This window comes from Mustela putorius, unplaced genomic scaffold (genome assembly GCF_011764305.1).
Source record: "Mustela putorius furo isolate JIRA1106 unplaced genomic scaffold, ASM1176430v1.1 tig00000127_pilon_pilon_pilon, whole genome shotgun sequence".
Classification (NCBI taxonomy): domain Eukaryota; kingdom Metazoa; phylum Chordata; class Mammalia; order Carnivora; family Mustelidae; genus Mustela; species Mustela putorius.
The window spans coordinates 762,853-784,136 of record NW_025421288.1 but is presented as its reverse complement, the minus strand read 5'-3'; the positions used below and the strand labels follow the sequence as shown (position 1 = coordinate 784,136).

Genomic DNA, 21,284 nt, shown 5'->3' with positions numbered 1-21,284 from the left:
TCAACTTTTGATCCAGAGCTTCTTTATAGCATTTTTCACCTCTGAATTTCTCAAGGTATAGATTAAAGGGTTTAACATGGGAGTTATCATGGTATAAAACACAGCCACAGCTTTATCAATGGAAAAGGTGATCACTGGACGCAGATACACAAATATGCAGGGCACAAAGAATAATATTACCACGGTGATGTGAGAGACACAGGTAGAGAGGGCTTTACGCCTCCCCTCCAAGCTATAGGTCCTTAAGGAGTGCAAAATGACTACATAGGAGACCACCAAAAGGAGGAAGTTTAACAAACAGATGAACCCACTATTGGCAGCAACAAAGAGACCAAGGATATGAGTGTCCATGCAGACGAGTTTCAACAAAGGATTTAAGTCACACATGAAATGATCTATGACATTGGGGCCACAGAAGGGCAGCCAGACTGTGAAGAAGATCTGAATGGTTGCATGGACAAAAGCTCCAGCCCAGGCCACTCCCACAAGGAGGCTACACACCTGTTGACTCATGATGGTTGTATAGTGCAAGGGTTTGCAGATGGCCACATAGCGATCATAGGCCATCACTGTGAGAAGGATAATCTCAGCAGCACCAAAAAAATGCTCAGCAAAGACTTGAGTCATACATCCCCTAAAAGAGATTATTTTTCTCACAGTAAGAGTGTCAGCAAGCATTTTAGGGGTCATGGAGGTAGAACAGCAGCCATCTATAAGAGATAAGTAACACAGGAAGAAGTACATGGGAGTTTCCAGGGTCCTGTTAGTGCTGATGGTGATCATGATGAGTAAGTTGCCTCCCAAAGTGACCAAGTAGACAATTAAAAACACAACAAATGAGAATTTCTGAAGGTCCACATTTTGAGTCAAGCCCAGGAGGATGAATTCTGTCACATTACTCATCTTCTCCATCAGTTCAGTTTTAGTATATGCACTGCTGAAGCAAGCACTCCATCAATTCAGTTTAAGCGACAAGTGACTTCCCTGAAAAGAAAGTCACACTCATCCTCAATAATGACATCTTTACCTAATGAATAAATATTCATGGAGTGCCTTATTTTTCTAGTTTTACAGAAGTCAAAAACAAGCACAAAATTCTATCAACTGTCTCATTTTCTTATATTATTACAAATAACAATATAGATGGTATTTTTTTGTTCTTTATAATTTCCTGATTTTTTTTTTTTTTACAGACAGAGACAGAGAAAGAGAGAGACAGCACAATGGGCAGAGGGAGAGAGAGAATCTTAAGCTGGCTCCATACCTAAGGCAGGTTCAAACCCATGACCCTGAAATTAAAACCTAAGCTGAAAACAAGAGTCAGAGACTTAACCAACTGAGCCACCCAGGTACTCCTTATTTTAATTTTCTACAACAAAAATGTATAACGTTTAAAATCACAAAAATATCATGCAACAATATGGAAGAACCAATCCATGAGATAGCCATACATGTGGTACCTTCACTTATACCCAAAGATTTACCTATTTTACCTCCAACATTGCTGGACATGTTTACTAGTGAAAAATCTAATTTGTTCTAATTGAGGTCAAATGAAAAGACTCAAACACATATAAAAATTCTTTCACAAGCCATATTTACTTCCTACTTTCTCTGTTTGGTAGCTTCTCCACTTCCTTGGGACTAAAAATGGTATTGCTAGCACCTCCCAATATCAGAGAAGGTGGCAAATGGCCCTTAGAGTACTGGCCACATTGTCTCCTACTCTTCTCTTTTTCTTCAACAGGGTATATCCTTGAAGGCAAAAATGTGCCTTACTGAAATTGTAACTTACTCATTTTTGTATTCCCCAAAAGTAAACACTCATAAAGCATTCTCTGAGAAAGGGAGAAGATAAACAAGAGGCAATGGAAAGAGGGACAGAAATAAAGGAAAAAGAGCAAAGAGAAATGGGTTTAAAATCCAAAGACAGCTTGGAATCTGGGATGCACCCCTAACTAACTAACTATACAACATCAATTTATTTTATCTCTTTGTGCCTCAACTTTTTTCATCTGTTTAATTAGGGACTAAATATATCTGTATTTAGGAGTGTTGTGAGGTTAAATAATTTTAAATTTACTATTATTGCTAATATGGTTTTATTGTTCTCACAGGAGCATCACCAAAGAAATATTTCAAAATTGTCTCTGAACATCTCCAAAAGGCAAAGATTCTGAAAATGTAAGCTGAACAAGTTAGAAGAAACAGGAGAATAAGAAAAATAGTGACAGGGATGCCTGAATAGCTCAGTCATTTAGCATCTGCCTTCAGCTCTGGACATGATCCCAGGGTTCCAGGATCAAGTCCCTCATTGGGCTCCCCGCTCAGCAGGAAGCCTGCTTCCCCCTCTCCCACTTACCCTGTTTGTGTTCTCTCTTGCTATTTTTCTTTCTGTCGAATAAATTAATAAAATCTTTTAAAAAGAGAAAGAAATAAAGAAAGAAAGAAAGAAAGAAAAACAGTGACAAATGTCAAAAAGAAAGGTCATCAGATTAAAAAAAAAATTTTATGGGGCACCTGGGTGGCTTAGTGGGTTAAAGCCTCTGCCTTTGGCTCAGGTCATGATCCCAGGGTCCTGGGATCGAACCCTGCATGGGGCCCTCTGCTCAGCAGGGAGCCTGCTTCCTCCTCTCTCTCTGCCTGCTTCTCTGCCTACTTGTGATCTTTGGCTGTCAAATAAATAAATAAATAAATAAAATCTTTTAAAAAATTACAGCAAGTGACTAAAAGAATCTTTAATATAAATACTTACTTTTTGTTTATTTTCTTGCTTTGTTTTGGGGATTTATTGTCTATTCATTAATTGATTTGCTGAAGACATATTCTAAACAAAAAATAATGTACTTCCAAATTTGACTCTTAGACTAAGTATAGATTTTTCCAGGAAACAGGAATCTAAATGTAGATCCTGTTCACTATTCAAATAAAGGCTTTGTACAGTGTTGTGCTTTACTAGTTTTATAATCCTATTCAATTTTACATCCACAGTGATAGCCAATATATTAGAAAGCATTTGAGAGAGAGAGCATTAAAGGGGATGTAGAGACAGAAAGGGAGAAGAGGAGAAAACATAAAACCAAAAAGGAAAAGAGAAAAAAAAAGACAAGCAGAGAAAAGTAGACATACTACGAAGTCATCTAAGAAAGACTTACTAAGTATATTGTAAAATTTCCAATAACTGCTGTACTTAAAGTCTAAACTTTTTATCAAGCTTGTTTGCTGATTATAGCCCTCAGGATCAACATCAGAGAAAAATGCTGACAAATCAAGAAGTCATAGGTTATCCTTACATACAAACTTATCAGGAAAAAAAAAAAAAGAGTCATTTTTGCCTAACTCAGTGCTGAGGGCTGTAAACAATTGTCTTGTCGATAGTTGGTCCTTCGCAGACTCAAGAATACTTAAACTCCATTCAATCCAAGGTATATAAAACTAGAGTCTTGGTCATGTTAATTTATGTAAACTTAAAGTTAAAAAAAAAAAAGTGTCTCCAGAAAAGAAAATTCTGAAGTAAAATCAAAAAGAAGAAAATTGTGGGGTGCCTGGGTGGCTCAGTGGTTTAAACCTCTGCCTTTGGCTTGGGTCATGATCTCAGGGTCCTGGGATCGAGCCCCGCATTGGGGTCTCTGTTCAGTGGGGAGCCTGCTTCCCGCCCCCCTCTGCCTGCCGCTCTGCTCTGCCTGCTTGTCTCTCTCTCTCTCTCTCTCTGTCGAATTAATAAATAAAAAATCTTTAAATAAAAAAAAAGAAGAAGAAAATTGTGCTCTTCTTATATACCAATCCTCCCCATATCTTGTATGTCTGGGACTTCTCATCCTGGCCTGACTTGTTCAGATAGTAAGCAAACCCAGAGAGTAGACACATTCACTTTGTATTTAAATGTAATTTGGGTTGGGGCTGTGGGGGAGATTTCAGCAACTTAGCACATTTCTATTTCTATGGTATTCACAGAAATCTATAGGTTTTTTAAGTTTTTTCTGCAGAACTTGGTGTGAGAGACTTAATATAGACCATAAGAACATGGCAGCCATTTCTAGAGCCAAAAAGAAAATCCAATTACCAAAACATCAGCAGTTGACTTAAAGTCTCTGGGATGAGGAATCTCTTGAAGCCAATTCTTCTGAGCCTTTTTTCAGAACACCTATGCTCAGTGCTGAGCTACATACTTTGGTCCTGAGGATGCTCCCCCTTTCTCCCATAATTTCACTAGCTCCCCATGTCTAGCCACAGACATAGCCAGGGAAAGGCACTGCCTTCGTGGTTCACTCTGCCAAGGAATCCACAGAGTCCTGTTTCTCAACTCTTTCAGTTCTCACAGTCAAAAGACACCAGTTTTATTTAAGTGGTGACTCACCTCTATGCTGTTTTCCCAAGGGAAGAGTGGTTAATTTTATCAGCCTTTGCCAAAATGGCAGCAAAATGCTTCTCCCTTGCTCCTATATTCTCTCTGACCACAGAAGGACATTTTTTGCAAGGGTTAGAATTGATCTACAGGAATAAGATAATTATCAAGCTACAGTTAGAACCTAGATGTCTCATTTTTTTTTCCAATAAATGTTCATGGAAGATCTAAAATGTACCAAGCATAGTGCTGTTCAATGTTAATAATGACAGTAACTAACTATTGAGTGCTAAATACATTAAACATTTATTAAATGCATTACATGAGGTGCGCTTTATGATGAGCACTATTCTTATTTTCATTCTACAGATGAGGAAACTGAGGCACTGTGAGTATGGTAATATACCCAAGATCAGAAGTGAGTAGTGGCAGAACTAAAATTTATTTGTTTATTTATTTATTTATTTATTTATTTATTTATTTTTAGACACAGAGAAAGAGAGGGCAGGTGTGGAGTGGGACAAGGGGCAAAGGGAGAGGGTGAGAATCCTGAAGCAGACTCCCCACTGAGTGAAGACCCCCAACACAGGTCTCAATCTCAGGACTCCAAGATCATGACCTGAGCCAAAATCAAGATTTGGAGGCTTAACTGATGGAGCCACCCGGGCACTCTATAAAACTAGGATTTAAATACATATCTGCCCCCATAGCCCAGAGATTGTCACTGCCCTCACATGCAAGAATTCAACTATTAAAAAAAAAACAGTGGTTACACGCACAAAAATAGACTCAAAATGGATGAAGGACCTCAATGTGAGAAAGGAATCCATCAAAATCCTTGAGGAGAACACAGGCAGCAACCTCTTCGACCTCTGCCGCAGCAACATCTTCCTAGGAACAACGCAAAAGGCAAGGGAAGCAAGGGCATAAATGAACTATTGGGATTTCATCAAGATCAAAAGCTTTTGCACAGCAAAGGAAACAGTTAACAAAATCAAAAGACAACTGACAGAATGGGAGAAGATATTTGCAAACGACATATCAGATAAAGGACTAGTGTCCAGAATCTATAAAGAACTTAGCAAACTCAACACCCAAAGAACAAATAATCCAATCAAGAAATGGGCAGAGGACATGAACAGACATTTCTGCAAAGAAGACATCCAGATGGCCAACAGACACATGAAAAAGTGCTCCATATCACTCGGCATCAGGGAAATACAAATCAAAACCACAATGCGATATCACCTCACACCAGTCAGAATGGCTAAAATCAACAAGTCAGGAAATGACAGATGCTGGCGAGGATGCGGAGAAAGGGGAACCCTCCTACACTGTTGGTGGGAATGCAAGCTGGTGCAGCCACTCTGGAAAACAGCATGGAGGTTCCTCAAAATGTTGAAAATAGAACTGCCCTATGACCCAGCAATTGCACTACTGGGTATTTACCCTAAAGATACAAACGTAGTGATCCAAAGGGGCACGTGCACCCCAATGTTTATAGCAGCAATGTCCACAATAGCCAACCTATGGAAAGAACCTAGATGTCCATCAACAGATGAGTGGATCAAGAAGATGTGGTATATATACACAATGGAATACTATGCAGCCATCAAAAGAAATGAAATCTTGCCATTTGCGACAACATGGATGGAACTAGAGCGTGTCATGCTTAGCAAAATAAGTCAAGCAGAGAAAGACAACTATCATATGATCTCCCTGATATGAGGAAGTGGTGATGCAACATGGGGGCTTAAGTGGGTACGAGAAGAATAAATGAAACAAGATGGGATTGGGAGGGAGACAAACCATTAGTGACTCTTAATCTCACAAAACAAACTGAGGGTTGCTGGGGGGAGGGGGTTTGGGAGACGCGGGTGGGATTATGGACATTGGGGAGGGTATGTGCTTTGGTGAGTGCTGTGAAGTGTGTAAACCTGGTGATTCACAGACCTGTACCCCTGGGGAAAAATATATGTTTATAAAAAATAAAAAATTAAAAAAAAAAAAACAGTGGTGAGCATTATAAAAAAGAACATAGTGCTGTGATGGGAACATGCATTAAACTGGGGTGAAGGTAGAATGTTCAGGGACGAAGTGATGTTTAAGTTGAAGCCAAAAAAAAACAAAAACAAAACAAAAAAAAAAACAAACAAAAATAAAACCACTACCCAAGGTTGAGAACAGATATATAGAAGAGGGGATTGAGCTGGACTATACCATGTGGTGAATGTGACCAATGAATAAGGTCTCTGTGTGAGCCCACCAAGAGCATTTGTGGTTTCATTCTGTTAGAGGTAAGTCCAATCAATTGTACTTTTCCAATCACATATTCAAGTTGACTATAAGCTTTCATTGTCATTATCAATTAGCTGAAAATTACTTGAGCAGAAGAGTTAAAATACATCAAGCAACTGAAAAACCCCAGTTATAACTGGCTCATTTGAAAGAGGAACAAAGACAACTTAAAGCACTTGGACCTCACATAAACACAGACCCAGCCTCCAATTTAAGCAGTGTCAAGTGTTTCCTTACCTTGAAATAAGTTATTTAGCTTTCTCAGACTTAATTTTTCTCATCTCCAAAAAGGGACTAACAGTACATCTTATTGTTTTGAGGGTTAAATAGACCCATGGGAATTAATAAATGAATGAATGGCAGCCATATTTCTTTTTCTTTCCTTTTTTAAAATTTCAATTCAATTAGCCAACTTATATTCCATCATTAGTTTCAGATGTAGTGTTCAATAATTTATCAGTTTCATATAACACCCAGTGCTCATCACATCATGTGCTTCCTTAATGCCCATCACTCAGTTAGCTAATCCCTCACTCACGTCCCCTCAAGCAACCCTCAGTTTCTTTCCTATAGTTAAGAGTTTCTCATGGTTTTTCTCCCTTTCTGATGACTTCCCATTCTGTTTTCCCTCCCTTCCCCTATGATCCTCTGCCCTGTTTCTTACATTACACATATGAGTTAAGACCTTATGATACTTATCTTTCTCTGACAGACTTGTTTTGCTCAGCATAGTACCCTCCAGTTCCATCCACATCAATGTAAATGGTAAATATTCATCCTTTCTGATAGTTGAGTAATATTCCATTGTGTATAGATATACCACATCTTCTTTATCCATTCATTGATGGACAATCTTGGCTCTTTCCACAGTTTGACCATCACTGTCAATGGACATCTCAGTCCTTTCCACAGTCTGACTATTGTAGACATTTGACAGTCATATTCCTACCAGAAGAAAAAAATCTCAAACTTGAGATGAAATTTCCACCAAAATTTTAAGAATCTGTTTTCAGCTGATGTTGGTTGACAGACTTCTGTGTAATTCCAGGTTTTCAGTATTACTGACAGACTGCTGTGACAACTCTGGTACACAATTACAGATGGGCACATGCCAACTATTGCTTGAGTATGTATGTAGGAGTTGAACCTATAAATCAAGGTTATTGGAAGTTCAAGATAATTAGATAATGCCTAATTATTTTCCAAAATAGTTTCATTAATATATACTTCCAGCAGGGGCTCCTGGGTGGCTCAGTGGGTTAAAGATCCCAGGGTCCTGGGATTGAGCCCCGCATCGGCCTTACTGCTCAGCAGGGAGCCTGCTTTCTCCTTTCTCTCTCTGCCTGCCTCTCTGCCTACTTGTGATCTCTGTGAAATAAATAAATAAAATATTTAAATATATATATATATATATATATATATATATATATATATATATATATACTTCCAGCAGCAATGTAAAATACATCCCATTTGTTCATATCCTCTGGATCACATGGTAGTCTCGAACTTCTTAATTTTTGCAAATTAAACAACTGTAGAATGTTATCTCATTGTGGGTTTCCTTGGGATTTCCAAAATTACTATTAAGCTGATTATCACTCCACGTGTTTATTCACCACATCTTTCTTTTGGCTGAAATGCCTGTTAGTATCATTGGCCCATTTTCCAATTGTCTCTGTTTTCAACTTACATAAGGTCATTATTATTGTAAGCAATAATCATTGCTTACAGATGTTTTCTAGTCCTTACATTTATTTCAAGGTTCTTCCAATTAACAGCATTTCAGAGTTTAAATATTGGTGTTTATATATCTTTTATCTATGAAAAAAGGCTTTTTATTTTCTTTGAGAAAAAAATTGCACACCTCAAGGTCACAAAGATATTCACCTGTATTTTCTTCGAAAATAGGTGATGTTTGGATATTGATATTTAAATTCTAAAACTAACTGATGTTAACTTAAATCTTTGTTAAACCCAAGTCTTCATAGATATGCTCCAACTTTCTTCTAGAAGACTTACAGCTTTTACTCTTATCTTATGTACATGATTCACCTCAAATTAATTTTTTATGTGATGTGACTCACAAGGTAAGGTTCATTATTATCCAAATGAATATTTACTTACTCCAGCACCTTTTGGTGGAAAGACTTTTCCTTTCTCCATAACTCTTTTGACAATGTTTTGTGAAAATCGATTAATTCTGTGTGTGCTGGCTTATTTTTGAACTCTCTATTTTGTTCTATATATCTATATACTTGTATATATTTATCTTATGTTGATTGTTGTATCTTTATATGAAGTCTTGAAATCAGGTAGTATAAACTTTCCAAAGCTCTTTTGCATAATCTGTTGAGTTTATTCCTAAGTGTTTTCATTTTTATCTAATGTCAATAGTGTTTTGCAATTTAATTTTCCAATGTTTTTATTCTTGGTACAGAGAACATATTTTCATATATTGACCTTTTATACAGCAATATGGCTACATTCACTTATTATGCAGTCATAATTTTTCTACATAGAAAACCACAAAGTTTGGAAATCCATAGTTTAATTCCCTTCCAAACTATATCATTTTTTCTTCTTTATTTCAGTAAGACCTCTAGTCTTCTCAAAAATAGTTCAGACAGACACTAAACCAGCAAACAACTACACCCCACCAAAAAGCCTCCTTCGTAAAGTCAGGACAATACAAGAGTGTCTACTCTAAATACTTCCATTCAACATTTCATTACAAGTTCCTACCATGGAATTTAGGTTTAGAAAATAATAATAAAAGGTACCCAAATTGAACAGAAAGAACCATCTGTATTTGCAAATCAGGGGAATTCAAATAAAACTCACAATAAGATAACAAACATCCTTCAAGTAGCCATATTTTTTTCCAAAAAAGGAAATAAATAAGTGTTGGCAAGGAAGGAGTAATTAGAAATCTGATACATTACTTATAAGAATGTAAAATGGTCTAGAGGGACACCTGCCTGGCTCATCAGTTATGCATCTGTCTTTAGCTCAGGTCATGATGCCAGGGCCCTGGAATCAGGCTTTCTGCCCAGTGGAAGCTTTCTTCTCCTTTTTCCTGCTTCCTTCCCTGCTTTTACTCTCTCTCTCCCTCTATGTAAATAAATTAAATAAATAAATAAATAAATAAATAAATGGTCTAGAGATGTGGAAAAACAGTTGGTGGTTCCTCAAAATTTAATATAAAATTATCATACCACTCAGCAATTCTACTTCTAGATATATGCTCAAAAGAATTAAAAACAGGTGTTCAAACATATTTGTACAAAAATTTTCATAGCAGCAACATTCACAATAGCTAAAAGGTTAAAACAGTTCAAATTTCTATCAACTGATCAATGGATAACTAAATTGTAGTATACCCATACAGTAGATTATTATTCAGCCATAGAGAGTAATAGAATACTGTTACATGCTACAACATGGATGAACCTTGAAAACATTATGCTAAGTAAAAGGCAGACACAAAATCCATATACTGTATGATTCTATGCATATAAAATATCTGTAATGAACAAATCTGTAGAAACAGAAAACAGGTTAGTGACTACAAGGGGCTAGGAAAGGGGAGAAATAGAAATTGACTATTTAACTGATATTGAGTGAGAAAAATGTTCTGCAACTAGGTAGTTGGTGATGATTGCACAACATTGTAAATGTACTACATTTGTGATGAATTGTGAAGTTTTAAATGTTTAAAATCTTAACTCTTATGATATGTGAGTTTTACCTCAATTAAAAAAGAAAATCACAAGACAAAAAAAAATTTGAAGGAAATAAAATTGAAAGCACAACATATCAGAATATCTAAAAGTATTAAAAGTCCTTAGATGAAAATCTGGACCATTAAATGTATATATTAGAAAAAAATAATGTCTAAAATCAATTATCAAAGATTTTGACCTAAAGAGGTGAAAAATAAGAGGAAAGTAAACAGAAAGTAGATGATAGGAAATAATGAGGATAAGAATAAAAACTGATTAAACCAAAAATGAAAAACAGTAGAAAAAAATCAATGAAACAAAAAGCTGGTTCTTTGAAAAGCTTAAATAAAATTGACAATGTCTTAGCCAGAATAGTGAGGAGGAGGGGACAAGGACAGAGGAAATGTCAGAAAGGATAAGAGCAAAAAATATAGGCAAATTACTCATATCAAGAATAAAAGATGTGACGCCTGGGTGGCTCAGTCAATTAAGTGTCCACCTTTTGATTTCAGCTCAGGTCATGATCTCAGTGTTGTGAGACAGAGCCAGGGTTAGGACCCACACTGGGTGTGGAGTCTGCTTAAGATTCTCTCTCTCTTTCTCTCCCTTCGCCCTTCCCTCCACCACTCACACATGTGCACACACACTCTCTCTCTTAAAAAAAAAAAAAAAGAATAAAAGCTAATACAGCATTACAGATTCTACAGACACTAAGAGGATAGTAGGAAATATTATGACAAATTAAAGCCAAAAAATCCAACAACCTAAAAACCAATTATTTTAAAAGTATTACTAAATCTGACTGAAGAAGAAATAGAAAACCAGAATAGTCTTATATCAGTAAAGAAATACAATGTGTGGTTAAAATCCTTCTCAAAACCAACTCCAGGCCCAAAGGCTTCACTTTTTAATTACATATTTTTTTACTTACTAGGTATTTTATAGAAATAAGTATTATTGTTTTCCTTAGCTACTGCTAAGATTCTCAGTCATACAGAAAAGAGTAAGTCTACATTGTGGTGAGGCCCTAACTTCATGCTGCAACTAGCACCAAACCCAGCAGGGCCCACCCAGCACTTGCACACACTATCACCTGTGTTTAGGCCTTACCTGCATCTATTCAGCCCTCATCCTGCACCACAATATGGTGAATGTGGAAAAGATCAATGACATCATTTCAGCAGTCAGTAGAACCTTTCTGGCCAGGCTTGTTTGTAAAGGCCCTGGACAATGTCATCAGGAGCTTCGCCAACAACATTAGGGCAGGTGAACCTGCCCAGCAGCTCCCTCCGCATCAGCAGGAGGTCCTTCTCTCTCTTCCATCACTGCCTCAGCTGAGGAGAAGAAAATGGGAAGAGAAAGAAGAATCTGAGGAGTGTGATGATGACATGAACTTTGGTCTTTTTGACTAAAACTTTTTTGTAACATGTTCGATAAAAAAACTGACAGACCCAATAAATAAATAAATAAATAAAACTAATCCCATACAAACTCGTTCAAAACATAGAGGATAAAACATTATGCAACTCATTATATCACCCTGCATTCCCTAAATACTAAATGACATTACTAGAAAGAAATTGACAAACACATATCCATTATGAACATGTTCAAAAGACATTTAACAAAATACCAGTTAGTCGATTCCATCAGTAGTTTCTAAAAATAATAATGCACCATAATAATACAGAGTTTGAACATCCAACCATCCCTCAGTATAAGTCACTACAGAATAAAGAAGAACTACATGATCACGTCAAAAGATGCATAGAAATTGGTAAATTTCAACCCAGATTTAAGATTTCTTTTAGAAGTTAGCAAATGAACAATAGATAATTATTTTTTTGGCCTGATAAAGAACATTTTTATAAAATCTGTAACTGTCATCCCATTAATGATGAATACTCTCTCCCTAAGAGCATGCCACTCTTGATCTTGGAGACAGGTAGAGATATACATTCACTATTACTATTATATATTGTACTCTAGGTCTAGCCATTGAAACAAGAAAATAAAAAGGAATAAAACACACAGAGATTAGAAACAAAGAAGCTGGGGCACCTGAGTGTCTCAGTTGGTTAAGCATCTGTCTTCAGCTCATGTCATGCTCTCTCTGTCCTGGAATCAAGCCCCACTGAGCAGGCAATCTGCTGGTCTCTCTCTCTCCCTCTGTTCCTTCTCACCACTGGTTTTCTCTCTCTTTCTCTCAAATAAATAAGAAAAGAAGAAGCAAAATTATAAAAATGTTTTTGTGCAGATGGCATAATTGTGTGCAGAGAAAATATTAAGTGTGCTAAGGTAAATAGTTGATCTAATCAGTGAACTTAGCAAAGTCATACTTTGTGAATCTATATAAAAAATCAACTATATTTCTGCAATAATATTAAACAATTAGAAATTGAAATTATGTCCAATACTATTTTTTAAAAATGAAATGTTAGGGTTACATTTTTAAAATATATTCAACATCTGTGTATGTAAACTAGAAAACACTGCTAAAAAAATTAAATACATAAGTGGAGAGATGTACCATGTTGATAGAATAAAAAACCCATTTTTTACCATTTTATTTCTAAATTTTCAATGTAATTTCAATCAAGACCCCAACAGGCTTATTGGAAAAATTGATAAATCTGTTCTGAAATTTATTCAGAAATGTAGAATTTCAAAAGTGCCTAGAATAGCTAATTATTCTCAAAAAAAAAAAACCATACATTTAGGGAATTTATTCTACATCTAATTTCATTTATGATGACCAAGATATGGAAGACAGAGAAACAACCTGTATGTTCCTTGATGGATGAATGGATAAAGAAAATTTGAAACATATATACAATGGAATATATAACCTTTTAAAAAAAGGAAATGCCATTTGTGACAACCTGGATGAACCTGCAGAACATTATACTAAGTGAAATAAATCAGAGAAAGAAAGTAAAATACTACATTATCCTGCTTAGATGTGGAATCTAAAATAGTCAAACTTACAGAAGCATAGAACAGAATGAGTATTGCCAGAGGCTGGGGGAGGGACAAATAGAAAGACATTGATCAAGGGAAAGAAAGTTTCACTTATGCAAAATGGATAATTATACAGCAATGTGATGTAGTTAACAATACTCTATCGTATATATGAAATTTACTGAAAGAGTGGATCTTAACTATTCACTACACAAACACACACACACAAATAGTAACTGTGAGTGATGAAAATGTTAAATAGTTTATTTGTGATGATTATTTCACAATGCATTCTTATGTTAACATATCAAGTTATACATCTTAAATGCACACAATTTTGTTTGTTCGTGATTCTTCAATAAATCAAAGAAAAAGAGCTATTAGAGCCAAGAACTTTAAAATGGCAGCCATTTCCATTTGCTTTCACTGCTCTAGCTGTCAAGCAATCAGTTATGGTTTTCCAATAAAGGTTTAATATAAATGAGAAAAAAGAAACTTCTGTGATATTAGCCTGTAGGGAAACCACATCACAGCACCGCTGGAATTATGGCACCTTGCTATTCACGTGGCACTCAGCTTTCTTTTCTTTTTTTTTTTTTAATTTATTTAAATTTATTTATTTAAATTTATTTATTTATTTTCTGCATAACAGTATTCATTTTTTTTTCACTACACCCAGTGCTCCATGCAATCCATGCCCTCTATAATACCCACCACCCGGTACCCCAACCTCCCACCCACCCGTCAACTCAAACCCCTCAGATTGTTTTTTAGAGTCCATAGTCTCTCATGGTTCACCTCCCCTTCCAAATTCCCCCAACTCCCTTCTCCTCTCTAACTCCTCATGTCCTCCATGCTATTTGTTATACTCCACAGCTTTCTTAAAAATCCAGGACATAGAGGAAAGAGACTAACAGGCTTAGGTTCCAAGTGTAGAGAATACAATTCCCCACATAAGAATGAGTGTTTCTCAACATGTCTCTTTAGAATACTGTTTCTTTTCTTTTTTTTTTTTTTTTAAGACAAAGCCCTTCATCAAAAGAGATAATTAATTCCTGGGAGAGGAAACAAGAACTACAAGACAAGGTCCCTGAACCTTGATGGAAACCTCTTTAACTATCCATACCGGGCAAGGTGAAAATGTTTTTCTCCACCTCTCCAGAGCAAAATTCATTGTAGGCAGAGTGAACCACCTGAATGTGATTTCTCCACACTGTTTGCCTCTTGCCCTGCAGGACCAGAGCCATATATAGATCATTTCTCTGTAGTGTCTTAAGTGAATCCATTCTAAATTCAAAACCAGGAAACACATTTCAAACAAATTATCTGTGAAAAAGTTTTGAGGCTTTAGGCTAGATATAAAGATTTGGACTCATAAGAACACTCATTTTAGTAGACTCGTGGAGTTATAAAACTCATGGAGTTATATATAGCTCCCAAAAGTGGATACATTCAATGTATACAATTACTTAATAACTATTCAGTTGAGAGTGAATTATCTGAATAGGCTCTTCCCAAGTGTGACACATTTCTCATACTGAAAATTACTTATTACAAGAAGAGGCCAGTTTGAAGACGGAGCTATTTCTGAATACCCTCAAACATCATTAAGATCATCTAAGAGAGCTGAGGTAAGTTTTTCAATACTGCTGATGCTTTATTAAAGATTGTTACTTTCCACATATACTACTCATTACTTTCCAACTTTTCAGACATAGTAATAAAATAATTTATCCTTATCCCAATGCTTCAAAAGATAATTCATGAATATCATTAGCTAATTGGACAGTTAAAAAATTGGGGGCTCATAGAGATTAAGCAAATGGTAGGACCCAGCTTTCTGACACCAGATACCATGCTTTGGCCAGGAGACACCTCCTAATAATGAAAAAAAAAATCATGAGAATGAAAACAAAAAATTACTACATTTCAAACACACAAATACAAAAATTAAATGATATAGGTCACCAGCTATTTCACCCAAGCACAAACATAGAGAACAGTTTCTGGGATCCACTGCTAGGTCTTGCACAAGTCTTTATCTTTCCTTTGAGAGTAAAATTGGTGATGAACCTTCCTAAGTTCAATTGCATAGTTAAATGTTTCTCTGTATTATTGCCCAAACTGCCAATTCTTCCTATCTTATAAGGGCATTCACAGTCATAAAATTAAATGAAAATCCTGTGTACATCCTAAACAGGTGTGGTCAATGTCTCAAATAATTGTTGTGATAACTTTTAGGTGGGTATTATCATTCTGGCTTTATAGATGAGGAAACAGAGTTGTAAGGTCTAAAGTAATGCAGCCCAGATAAAAGAAACTACAAGTGGAAGAACAAGGAATCTACTTCAGTCTTTCTGATTTCCAAACCAATACAATTAACCACGGGATCATTTGTTTTGATATTTTTGCAGAAGAATCTGGTGGCCCATTTTATCTGTATCTATATCTATATCTATATCTATATATAGATACAGATAAAATCTATATATAGATATAGATATAGATAGATATAGATATAGATATAGATATTACAATAAGAAACACTTAGGGCTAGGGGAGAGGCCAAGATAAAAGGGTTATTCGATGAAAGCTGTGCCACATTTTTCTTAATATTCGAGAGTTCCAATATGCCACTGTGTGTGCTGTGTGTCTTCCGATGAAACTGCTCCACATGGGCTTGACTCTAAAGTAGTATTAAAGTAATTACAGGTATCATGGTCATATCAAAAAAGAGATTACTAGTTCAACATTGTTTATTATAAAGTAACAATATAGGGCATGGATTAAAAATTGGGAGGTAAAACAATTAGCAAATATAACCTGAGTTTTCTTGGCTCCAGTCTTTATTAGCTGCTCATCATCTTGGGCAAGGTCCTTAACTTCTTCTCTAGGCTTTTATTCCCTAATGTGTAATATAGGGATAAAAATGATAGCAGTAACCACTCTGTAGGTTTGTAGTGAGGATCAAATAACCAAATGTCTGCAAAAATACTTAGAGTACACTACTAACTTTTCAGTAAGCTTTAGTTAATATTGCCATCATTATTATAATTATAAATATTAGTCTCTGAGATTGTTTCCTCTTCTGCAAAATGAGTGATATAATACCATCCACACAGGTAATCATACGAAAAGTTACCATGCATACAAAGCATTTGTTACATGCCACGCACACAGCAATCAGTCATTCAAACGTATATATTACTAGCTATTTTAAAGTTATTCGACTTGGAAAACATACATTATGAGTACTTTTAAGTAGCTCTTGTATCCGATTACATTCCCATCACAGATGCCCTGTTACTCTTTATTCAACTACTATCAATAGTTTGCTACTGGGATTCCTGTGTCTTCCTTCCACCCCCTCACTGAACTTCAACCCATTTCAGCCAAAGAACACAAAGATCTTTAGGAGAATAAAAAATGTCTAAATTTCCCCCCTTCACATTCTTCTTTATCCTCCCACTCATATTCTTAATTATCTTCCATGTTCCCCATTTCCTAGAGATTAAAGGGAAAATTCTGAAGCTCTGCATTTGGAAGCTCTACATCCATCTACTACCACTTTTTCAGGTTTGGCTAGCACAATGTGTACAATCTACTACTACAACGTAGACTCTTGGTCATTTGGGATGACTAAGTGCACATATGGCCTCCTGCCTATGTGTTTACAAAAGTTCTTCATGTCCATAATCTTGACAATAACTTCAGTGGGGGTAGTTTGATTAATTTCCAATAACTCAGAATCTTTATTGCCAACACACACAGAACCTCAAAAGCATTCACGATTCAATAAAATCCAAGAATGCATTATATATTAAAATGGGAAGTTTAGTAAATTCAGGGTTATGTTAATAAAAATTATTTTCTTTTCAGGCAATGTAATTAACTATCAGGTGAAACACATGGAGAATAGGAACAATGTGACAGAGTTTGTTCTACTGGGGCTTACAGAGAATCCAAAGATGCAGAAAATTATATTTGTCGTGTTTTTTGTCATCTACACCATCACTGTGGTAGGTAATATGCTCATTGTGATCACCATCACTGCCAGCCCATTGTTGGGGTCCCCCATGTACTTTTTCCTGGTCTATCTCTCCTTTATTGATGCCTGTTATTCCTCTGTCAATACTCCCAAACTGATTATAGATTCCCTCCATGAAAAGAAGACTACAGGATACAATGGATGCATGACCCAAATATTTGGGGAACATTTTTTTGGAGGTGCTGAAGGCATCCTGCTTACTGTGATGGCCTATGACCGCTATGTGGCCATCTGCAAGCCTTTACACTACACAACCATCATGAGTCGGCGAGTGTGTAGCCTGCTAATGGGAGTAGTGTGGGTGGGAGGCTTTCTTCATGCAACCATACAGATCCTTTTCATCTTCCGGTTACCCTTCTGTGGCCCTAATGTCATAGATCATTTTATGTGTGATCTGAACCCCTTGCTCAATCTTGCCTGCACTGATACCCACACTCTAGGGCTCTTTGTTGCTGCCAACAGTGGATTCATCTGTCTGCTAAACTTCCTCCTCTTAATGGTCTCCTATGTGGTCATTCTGCGCTCCCTCCGGAATCACAGCTTGGAGGCAAAGCGCAAAGCCCTCTCTACCTGTGTCTCCCACATCACAGTGGTCGTCCTATTCTTTGTGCCCTGCATATTTGTGTACATGAGACCCGCAGCTACTTTATCTATTGATAAAGCAGTCGCAGTGTTCTACACTATTATAACTCCCATGTTAAACCCCTTAATCTACACCTTGAGAAATGCCCAAATGAAAAATGCCATTAAGAAATTGTGTAGTATGAAAACTGTTTCAGGTGACAAATAAATGTGCCTGGAGCTCAACACTGATCCAGTGGAAAGAAAGCTCAAAAGGACATTTTGCATGATTTCAGCAAGTAATAGTTAAAGGATGGAGAAATAAACTAACCACTATTAATCATAAATTTTGCTTTGAGGATAACAGAAATAAATGCAAGAAAAGAGAGAAAACATAAACAAGGACCACTGCTTATTCAGAAAATTCTACCAAGTTGGAGTTTAGTTTGCTAGCTTCAACCAAATATATGGATTCGTATGCCTTCCTTCTAATAACAACTTAAAGAAATACTAGAATTTATTGCTATCAAGCAATAATCTCTTTAACAATCCAAGGAGGTAGGCACTGAAATTATCACCACTTTACAGGTGAGGAAACTGATAGAAATGGAAAGGTACCAAAGCAGATATATTGGAAAACCAGCAACCAGAACTGACTGATTTCCCAGATCATGTCCTTAACTGCTGTTAACTGCCAGGCAATGATGATCAAAAGAACCGATAAATATACTAGTTAACATTTACTGAGCCAGAGACAGCACTGGACACAATATATATATTAGTTCATTATCTATAACAAAAACCTAATAATTTTTCATGTATAACTGCTTGGTTTTTACATATAACAATTGATTTTATATGTTGCCTATAACATTATGGTAGGTAACTATTTAGGGCTATAAAACCATTAGCAGTTTAACCTCTGAAGGGTAGGTAATAAAGACTATTCCAGGTTTCCAGGTCTCTTGTAGGCTTCAGAACCATTTTGCATTGTTCATATCACTCATTTTATGCTGATACCCCATCAGAAAGAGTAATGACTCAAAAATTTTGATGTTGGACAGAAATTCCTTATTACTGAATATACAGTCATACTCTGTAAAGTACTTACCTACTGTGTAACAATAGTCTCCCCAAGGTAGCATAATGTCTGTTGCACAGTAAATATTGAATTAATTACTTAATTAATTAAAAGTATAAAGGAAGATGAATAAATTCAAAAATAAAGAGCAAGAAAGCAGTACTGGAGACTGGGGAATTCTTCCCCACTTTTATCTGATTCAACTGTAAGGAGAATTCTGGCTAGACCTCTTGGGGAAACTAGACTAGCTTGTTTTCACTCTTGCTTATACTAAGGATGAGAATGAAATTGAAACTACATTTCACAGCATATGAAACTACAATATGCAAAATAGTTTAACTTGATACTCTCCCGCTTTCAGTGACATTTTGTTACCTTATGAATGTGGCCTGCTTATATTATGTTTCTGTGTTAATCAGTTTACTTTTTGGTACCATGGCATTATTAAAATATGTGGCTCTTTCTACACACAAAACTATCTCAGGATATTTTCCATTCACCCCTTTTGTCGTATCTTCATAATCAGCAAATATTTTTGAGCCCAAGAAATGTATCAGACAGGTTGATAGTTGCTGGCCCCTCAGTGGTGAACAAAAAAAGAAACAGTTTCTGCCTCCACAGAGCTTAGAATCCATTGAAAGTCTCCCAGGATGAAGCAGAAAATTACAACAAGCTTAAATGATAAGATAGCAGAATCACAAGGTGCTATGAAACCACACTGGAGAGATACAGGATCAAAAGAAGATGCCTAGATGAAAAGATGTAAAAAACAGAAAGCAGTGGTAAAAATAAGTCCGCTGGTACAATGAATAGGAATGGGATTGGTGGACTGTCCTAGAAGATGGAATACATAACAAAGGCCAGGAGGTGAAAAAGAGTACACAGGAAACCTTACCAATTCAATATGTTAATCAATTCAAAAACACTGGAAGTTTGATTTTAGCTAGTGAATGATGCAGTTAGATTTGAATTTTAGTGGGGGTGCCTGGGTGACTCAGTTGGTTAAGGATCTGCCTTTGGATCAGGTTATGATCCTAAGGTCCTGGGATCAAATCCTGTATGGGGCTCTTAGCTCAGTAGGAAGTCCGCTTCTCCCTCTGCCTCTGCCTGCCATGCCCCCTGCTTTGTGCTCAGTCACCCTCTGTAAAATAAATAAATAAAATCTTAAAAAAGAAAAAAAAAAAAAGCTTTAAGGGGAGCCTAGGTGGCTCAGTCATTAAGTGTCTGCCTTTGGCTCAGGTCATGATCTCAGGATCCTAGGGTTAAGCCCTGCATCAGGCTCCCTCCTCAGCTGGAAGCTTGCTTCCCTCTCCCACTCCCCCTGCTTGTGTTCTCTCTCTTGCTGTGTTTCTCTCTGTCAAATGTATAAATAAAATCTAAAAAAAAAAAAAAAAAAAATCTTTGAGTTTTAGAATGGTAACTATGGCTACAGTGTGGGAAATGGTTTGAAGAGGATGAGACTACCCACAGGAGAGTAGTAAGAGGTCACAGTGGTGATTTGGGTGCAAAAGGATTGATGTCTGAAGTCTCATGGTGCCAGTGAGGAGGCAGAGTTTGGTGGACACAACTGTGTCCAATTCCCATCTCAAAGTCTGCATCTGGGGATCCCAAACTAACACAGAGATAGAAAAGTGTTCAAGAAATACTTGGTACTACAAATAAAAGAATTTGATGCAGGATAAAGATTTGAGAGAGGATTCATCGATGATACCCAGTTTCTAGAATAGATTACCAAATACATGGAACAGAGAAAAGATTAATGTTTTTTTAATGTGTTGGATGATCTTTAAGTAACAATGTACAATTAAATATATGTTTCTGATCCTCAGAAAGATGTAGGCCACAGAAATGTAGAAAATTTGAACACATAGATGGCCAATAAAACCATAAAAGAAGAGGCACCTGGGTGGCTCAGTGGATTAAGCCTCTGCCTTCAGCCCAGGTCATGATCTCAGGGTCCTGGGATTGAGTCCCACATCAGGCTCTCTGCTCAGCAGGAAGCCTGCTTACCCCTCTCTCTCTGCCTGCCTCTCTGCCTACTTGTGATCTCTGTCCCTCTGTCAAATAAATAAATAAATCTTTAAAAAAAACATAGAAGTATTAGATCAGCTATGGAGAGTGTGATTTGGTCAACTATGGGTGGTTTTCAGTGGTCTATCAAATAGCCATTTTGATATTTTTAGAAAGAAAACAAAAAAAAATTTTTTTTGATCCTAAAATAGAACTCTAGAGGTGCCTAGATGGCTCAGTGGGTTAAGCCTCTGC

General features: G+C 36.5%; 2 protein-coding genes and 1 pseudogene across 2 annotated transcripts; 2 read left to right on the top strand and 1 right to left on the bottom strand.

Annotated features, from left to right (window-relative positions):
- On the bottom strand, positions 1–915 carry LOC101686384 (olfactory receptor 4C12-like). The gene has a single exon (XM_004782060.3). The coding sequence runs from the start codon at positions 910–912 to the stop codon at positions 1–3; it is 912 nt and encodes a 303-aa protein (XP_004782117.3). The 5' UTR covers positions 913–915.
- A 3,766-nt stretch (positions 916–4,681) lies between these two features.
- LOC101686670 lies at positions 4,682–11,780 on the top strand (annotated as a pseudogene).
- Positions 11,781–17,237: 5,457 nt separating this feature from the next.
- LOC101684635 (olfactory receptor 4C46) lies at positions 17,238–18,167 on the top strand. The gene has a single exon (XM_004782055.1). The coding sequence runs from the start codon at positions 17,238–17,240 to the stop codon at positions 18,165–18,167; it is 930 nt and encodes a 309-aa protein (XP_004782112.1).
- The last annotated feature ends 3,117 nt before the right edge of the window (positions 18,168–21,284 follow it).